The sequence below is a fragment of the Poecilia latipinna genome, unplaced genomic scaffold (genome assembly GCF_001443285.1).
Source record: "Poecilia latipinna isolate Pla-1442-1.1 unplaced genomic scaffold, P_latipinna-1.0 Scaffold284, whole genome shotgun sequence".
NCBI lineage: Eukaryota > Metazoa > Chordata > Actinopteri > Cyprinodontiformes > Poeciliidae > Poecilia > Poecilia latipinna.
In genome coordinates, this window is record NW_015112900.1 from 124,987 (window position 1) to 131,703 (window position 6,717).

At 37.4% G+C, this 6,717-nt stretch overlaps 2 protein-coding genes across 2 annotated transcripts; both read right to left on the reverse strand.

The window, feature by feature from the left end:
* Positions 1-1,664, reverse strand: LOC106948351 (uncharacterized). Its single transcript, XM_015033967.1, has 6 exons — positions 1,496-1,664; positions 1,034-1,357; positions 641-919; positions 403-528; positions 224-313; positions 1-32 (listed from the first exon to the last, which is right to left on the reverse strand). Exons 1-6 carry the CDS (start codon positions 1,662-1,664, stop codon positions 1-3), a joined length of 1,020 nt encoding a protein of 339 aa, XP_014889453.1.
* Positions 1,665-4,014: 2,350 nt separating this feature from the next.
* LOC106948352 (uncharacterized) lies at positions 4,015-5,813 on the reverse strand. Its single transcript, XM_015033968.1, has 5 exons — positions 5,724-5,813; positions 5,315-5,641; positions 4,792-5,214; positions 4,624-4,719; positions 4,015-4,076 (listed from the first exon to the last, which is right to left on the reverse strand). The coding sequence occupies exons 1-5, from the start codon at positions 5,779-5,781 to the stop codon at positions 4,015-4,017; spliced, it is 966 nt and encodes a 321-aa protein (XP_014889454.1). The 5' UTR covers positions 5,782-5,813.
* Positions 5,814-6,717: the final 904 nt, after the last annotated feature.

The following is a 6,717-nucleotide window of genomic DNA, read 5'->3' on the forward strand; positions in this document are numbered from 1 at the left end:
TCATTCACTCATTTCACTTTCTTCTTCTTTTCCTGAAAAGAAGAAGAACATTTAGGTTCAGTTTTTACGCTGTGAAAACTTCATTTCTCTGTTTTCTAACAAGCATCATGTTCAGGAATATATTAAATAACTCTTGACATGATTATTCATTTAGTTTTTTTTCTTTTCAATCAAATATTTACACCATGAAGATGAATTTGCAATGAAGAAAATAAGTTTTCACCTTTAGTTTTCGTCCATCTGATGATCACCAGAACAGTTACTATCATCACTGCCAAACACACAGAACGGATAACGAACGACCAAACCCATCCTGATGGAAGAATTATTATGGTTATAATAATTGATCAACATAAAGGATAAAACATTCAGGCTCTGGGCTTCAAACGATTCAGTTTCTACCTGGAGTTTTTGACAAATTGACATTTGTAGATGAATTAATTGCTCTAAACGTCCATTTGTTTGATTCTTCTGTCGTGGCTGTTATTGGGGTTTGTGTTGTGGTCATTTCAGCTGCTGACTCTTTATCTGAAGAAAAAGTAAATACATTTCTTATCTTTCAGTGTTAGATGAACTATAACACAGAAATGTTTCCTTCAATCCAGATCCTTAAATTAATGTTTTCAGATTGAGTTCTCACCTGTTTGCTCAGACGTCTGAATCCTGTAGGTGACCAGCTGCACGTTGTGAGTGTATTTATGTGTAACTTTACACTTTAAGTTTTCAGATTTCTTTGGCTTCCAGTTCCTGTCAGATGCTGGAATCATCACAGTATCAGAGCAGGACTGATCTGGTTCCTCCATGTCTGACATCATTTCCTCTCCACCGTCATTCAGCCACTCCACTGTGTGTCTGCAGTCGATATAATCCGTCACAGAGCAGGTTAGGATGAGTTTATCTTTCTGCTTCTGTTTAACCACTGATGAAGACAGACGTCAGAGACAAAAGTAGGAAAAGGAAAAAAAAATACTTTTATCATTTTTGTGCTTATGTTTTAGAGTGTTGTAGCAAAAATGATAATGTAAATACTTACTGTGAATAACGGACAGATAAATATTGGCGTCGTCTGACTCTTGCTGTCCGTTTACAAACTGTCTGTAGGTGTAAAGACCGACATCCTCCACTGAGACGTTCTTCATAACCAGAGAACAGCCTGATGTAACCTTCAGTCTGTCTGATTTTGCTGCTGCAGCTTCAGTTATCTGCCCTTTTTCAAACAGTGTTGATGATCTTTTATCACTGAACATCCAGGTGATGCCGCCACATTGATTTCTGGTGCAGATCACATTTCTACAAGGCAAAGTGGCTTCATCACCAACTCTGACTGTCAGGAACTGATCCTGTCCAGCTGCTGTAGCTGAGAGGAAGAAAGAAATCACTCTGCTGCTTCCTGTTACTGTGAGGATCTAAAAAATAACTGTACTAATTAACAAAACATATTTAGTTTGAGGTAGATTTACATCATTTCTGTTATTTTGATTTTTAAATTTCTTACCTGTTAAGTAAAGCATCAGCGTTAGAAATAAAGATGTTCGTGTCTCTCTAGCAGTGATCATTGCTCCTCTCTGTGTCTCTTGCAGACAATCAGAAACGACTGAGAGTCTAAAGAGGTAAGAGGTGAAATATGAGGGTCTGTGGTTTGGGAGGCGTTTCCTCCTCATCATGACTTCACTCTGTCTCACAAATTAGTTTTTTTCTTAATCCCGTCCCTCCCATTCACCCCTGCAAATCTTAGCGCCTGCAACAACTTTTTTTGTTTTCTAGTTTTTCTGTGTTTTTGCATTTAATTTAATATATTAACAACTCCAGGACTTTATGGCTTTTATATGTGTGGTGGCTGATGTGTTAGTTTCACAAAGCAGCCAAATCTTTGACTAGAAATTGGTTGTTTCTTTATACATTGTTTTAAATGTAACCTGTTATACTTCCTGGAACAGGATACGATTCAGATTCATCTATATTCAAGTCCTGAATGAGCAATTAATGTTACAGCAACTCGATGTCAAAGGATATGAAAATGATCAAAAGTTAAAAAGTAAAAAACAATAAAAATGTACCAAAAAATATAAAATATAAATCAATAGGATAGGTCCATATGCAATACAAAACATGTGGATTACATTTTAATGCAGTCACCATAAATACACACACACACACACACACACACACACACACACACACACACACACACCTACTGGGATGTTTTTTGCTGCAGTTGTTCCCAACATCTTCCTTCCATTGATAGGTTTTCTTAAATTAGTAAATTTAATCAAGAATATTTAGATTTATATTTAACAACAATCCTTTACTTAATATTAATTATTTAAGAAGTAGGTTAATGATTTATGATACTACAGCTGAAGTATTTCCTTTAGATGCATTGTTTTTGTTGAAAATGTTGAAATTACGTACGTTTTGTTTGTTTTCTACCTCTGTAAGGTTTCTGCAGATCACAAAACATTATAACTCTGAAAGTTTATCTGAAGTATTCTTGATGTATTTAGAGTTATATAAAAAGAGATCAGATATGTCCACTCTGAAGTGCTACAGCGCCCTCTGCTGATTCAGGAAAGAAATATTCCTTTTTCAACAATACTGCTTTCTTTAATTTTGTTCATATTCATTTTTTTAGTAAAATTGAATGAATTGTTTATTTTGTTGCTTAAACAACAACATCACACTGTGGGATGTCGACTCCTTGATCATTGTGATCTTTTCACAAAAACAAGATTTTATTCTTGTCACAAAGACAAACGTAGAAAAACAATCTTTTCTATAATTATTACTGACATTAAGGTACAACACAGCAACATAGATACATAAATCATTTTTTGATAAGGTAAAACTGAGGACAGTTCATTCTTGGGTCATTGGCTTCTTTGAACAAACATAACGTCAGGTATTTGACATGTGGGTGTTTTAATAAATAGTGTTGTTAGGCAGTTTGATGTCATAGAATATAACCTTCCTGTTTATTTGAGGCGAGCTGTGTGTGAGTTTCTGTCAGCATCTCCGTTTCTGAAACGATGGGAACAGAAGTAAACATCAGATCTGGTGGATTTTTCAGTTTTAATTTAAGCTCTAACATCCTCCACTGTGGTGGAAACAATCAGCTGTCATTTCTCACTTTCAGTGTGTCCAGACCACACTGTTAAATATGCCTGTTTTCCAGACAGCATGCACAGGGTTGCTTCTGGAAACCACTGATCATTTACTTGGCAGATAGTAGTAAAGATAAAAGGGGCAGTATTATTTATTTTCCAGGCACATGGTGCCATTTATTGCACAATCAATAACTACGTTACCTTCAGCTTTTATAAAAATGCTATATACATCATCAAACATAACTGAAAATAAATTTGACTTCCCAATTTGACACTTTGAAATTGGGCCTCTGTGTCTTTAAGAAGTTCCAACTCTTTCCAACACTCTTCAGCATGTTGTCACTGCAGTGTCTTTCTTTAATGCCGTTTTACATCAGACAGGAGCGTTGGATGGATAAGTAGTCTGTATGATGAGCTCCTCACATGCACAGTTCCACCAAGTGTTTGCTAAATGCTGCTGCCGCTAGTCTGAAGGAGCTGAGTGGGGACGACCAGAGTGTTCAGATCGGTGCGGTTCGGTATTTCATTGTTGTTGGGTCGGCTGCAGCCATACATCCGATCCGTACCAGACCATTCCTGGGCTCGGTTCAGTTAGAGGCTCATAGATGAAGGTAGGAGATCTTTCCTGCCGTCACCATCTTCAAAACTCCTTGAAAATTTTAAATTAATGAGTAACACAAACACTTAATTTCCCTTTGGGATTAATAAAGTGTTTTGTATTGAATTGGTTGAGGTGGAGCTCCTGGCATCACACAGTGCCGTTCATTGATTTGGGGTCAACAATCATGAGACATAGTAGGGCCCCACAGTTGTTGTTGCACAATTATATTAAGATGCAGCATTAGGTGTTTGGGTTTAACTCCACATTCCCAGTGAGAATCCAACCGGCGGTGGAAACGCTCGTCTGAATTCAGTGTTTTTCACTGCTGGCTTCCTTCACGGTCAGAGGAGCTTCAGCAGTCGGTCCGAATCCTACGGGGAGTTGTGATGAGGTTGAGTTTGGCCTCTTTATTGTTTTCATACAATAAAGAGGCCAAAGAAGTCTTCATCTTCTTTGGTTGGTTCCTTTGAAACATAACAGCATGATTTATGTTAATGTGACCTAGGTGCACCTCCGACTTTATTACTATTTCAACACAAACTAAGCAATATCTTCTATAAATAAATTACTATTAATTGCATAATTCACTTCTTCTGAAATATAATCAGAAAAGAGAATAATGTTCAGTTTCCAGCATAAAAATCAAACTTGGAGGCATATATCATATGTTATCAGAAATAACCAAACTCAGTTGTATATCAGGGGTCTGATCTGATCTACCGCCACACCAGCTACAGCCATGAAATACATTATTTTAGAACAAAATTTTGCTTTTGCAATATGCAGGATGCCTTTACGACATTGTTGTATTTTTAATGACTGTAGACTCGTAACAGATGGATTTTATTCAAATAAAAAAGACGTATACAGACATTGGATGGCTGGAAGTATAAAAACGTAACACGTTAATTTTCTTACCTTTAGTTTTAGCCCACATGTTGACTGCAACAACCAATATTAGGAGAGCTGCCAAACCCACACTCACAATGATGCATCTTAAAAAATAGATGAAATCTGAAATAATGAAAAAGATCCCATCAGAACAGAATGAATACATACATTTAAAGACGATGTATCAACTGTCACCTTGTTGCTTTGAATTCTTCCTGTTGTCTGTTGCATTGCCACTGAGACTCGTCCATTTCCTGCTGACGGATGTTGTTGCTATAGCGACTGTTGGTTTTCTTGTGGTCAGTAAAGTTGGTGTGTTTGTTGTTGTTGTTGCATCTTTTTCTCCATCTTCCTCCTCATCAGACTGAGGCCTGAAGCGGAACAGCTGAGCCTCTCCAGTGGTTTTAGTTACTTTGCATTTCAGTAACTCATAAATGTTTGACTTCTGACTGAAGAAAGATGCTGTAAATGTCACAGTGGCCCAGCAGGAATATGATAACACCTCCACACCGGAGGGCATTTTCTGGTCATACACCCACTCCACTGTGTGAGTGCAGTAGTGATGTTCCTGTAAAGAGCAGCGCAAGCTAAAGTCACCATTAAACTCCTCCTCACTCACTGCAAAAGAGTCACAATAGAGAGGAAAAAGAGAATATGTCCTTGTTATTATTGCTATCTATGTTGATGTAACCAGCATATTTTACATGAAAACACTCACCTCTAATGACAGACACATCAACCAGAGAGTCTTGTGAATCGTGACTTGCTGGCCTGTTTTGTTTGCAGCTGTAAAGCCCAGCATCCTGAAGTGTGATCGTCTTTATAACCAGAGAGCAGTTCGCTGATAAACTCAGTCTGCCGGATTTAGTTGTTGCATCTTTGTTTATCTGCCCATTTTCAAAAATGGTTCCTTCCTGCATAAAGTTTCTGTACGTCCACGTCGTCCTGTCACAGGTTTTCTGATCTTTTCTCAGATTTTCACAAGGCAAAGTTATTTTGTCACCTGCTTGGACGGTGAAGAAGGACGAAGGTTGCCCCTCTGGTGCTGAAAAATATCCAGAATAAAAACTTCCAAGAGTCAAAACACATCAGACAGGAATACTGTAGCCAATTAAAATGATTCATACCTGGAAAATGAAACAGAATCATCAATAAAGGTCCAATAATCGACCCGAATCGAATCATTGTTTTCTGCTCTAGTCGTGGTCAGATGTTAAAATGGCTTCATCAGGAAGACGGAAACGAGCCTTGTGGGTGATGCGTCACTTCCTCACCGTTCACACTTTGTGCTTCACACTCACCTCTGACACGTTAATGAACATTTATTTCATGTTTTGAAACAAAGTCTGACATTTTCACTGTAATTATTTATCTAGTAGTTTTTAGGGTATGTTTTGTTGCTTTTTGTCTTTTTGTTTTATTTTCATCAGTTTAATGTCCAGCTGCATTAGAGGCGTTTAGTCAACTGCTAGATGCAGAGGTGGTTAACAAAGTGTTAGTTTCGGATCTCAGTACCAGCAGCAGCTGCAGGTTTTCCCCTGTGTACAAATAAAACAGGAAATAAAATGTTATTAGTGTGGTTACAAAAATCTGCAAGACAAAAAAGTCCTTAACGTCATTGAAATATGAGATAAAGTAAATTCTACAAAATATTTGCTTTTAGTCTGTGATCATTAAGAAGCTTTACATAAACTAACAAACACACCAACATTTTTCTCTCTGTTTTAAGTTTTGTCCCTCAGAAGGTTTCAAATTTCTATGAAACTGCAAAGCTACTTTTTATTCTACCTGTTCACAGCCGGAAGGATAAATGAAATATTATTTTTAGTTTTAAGTGCAGAGGTGTTCTTGTTTCCGTTTCCTATTGTGATCAATCATAGATTAGTCACAGTGCCACCTACTGCTCAGCCTGAGATCTGCTCCGTGTTGCTGCCTTCAGTCACCGTCAGGCTGGTTTATGCTACATAAACAGGCACATTGTGTCATTTCCCCATGAGTTTCATCTTTCTGAATTATTACTGTTTTTTGTAAAGTTTTGTTCTGTATAACAAATAATCACTTTCATTTCATTCTGTTGTCCTCATGTCTGATGAGCTTCGTAACATAAGAATCTCATCAGAA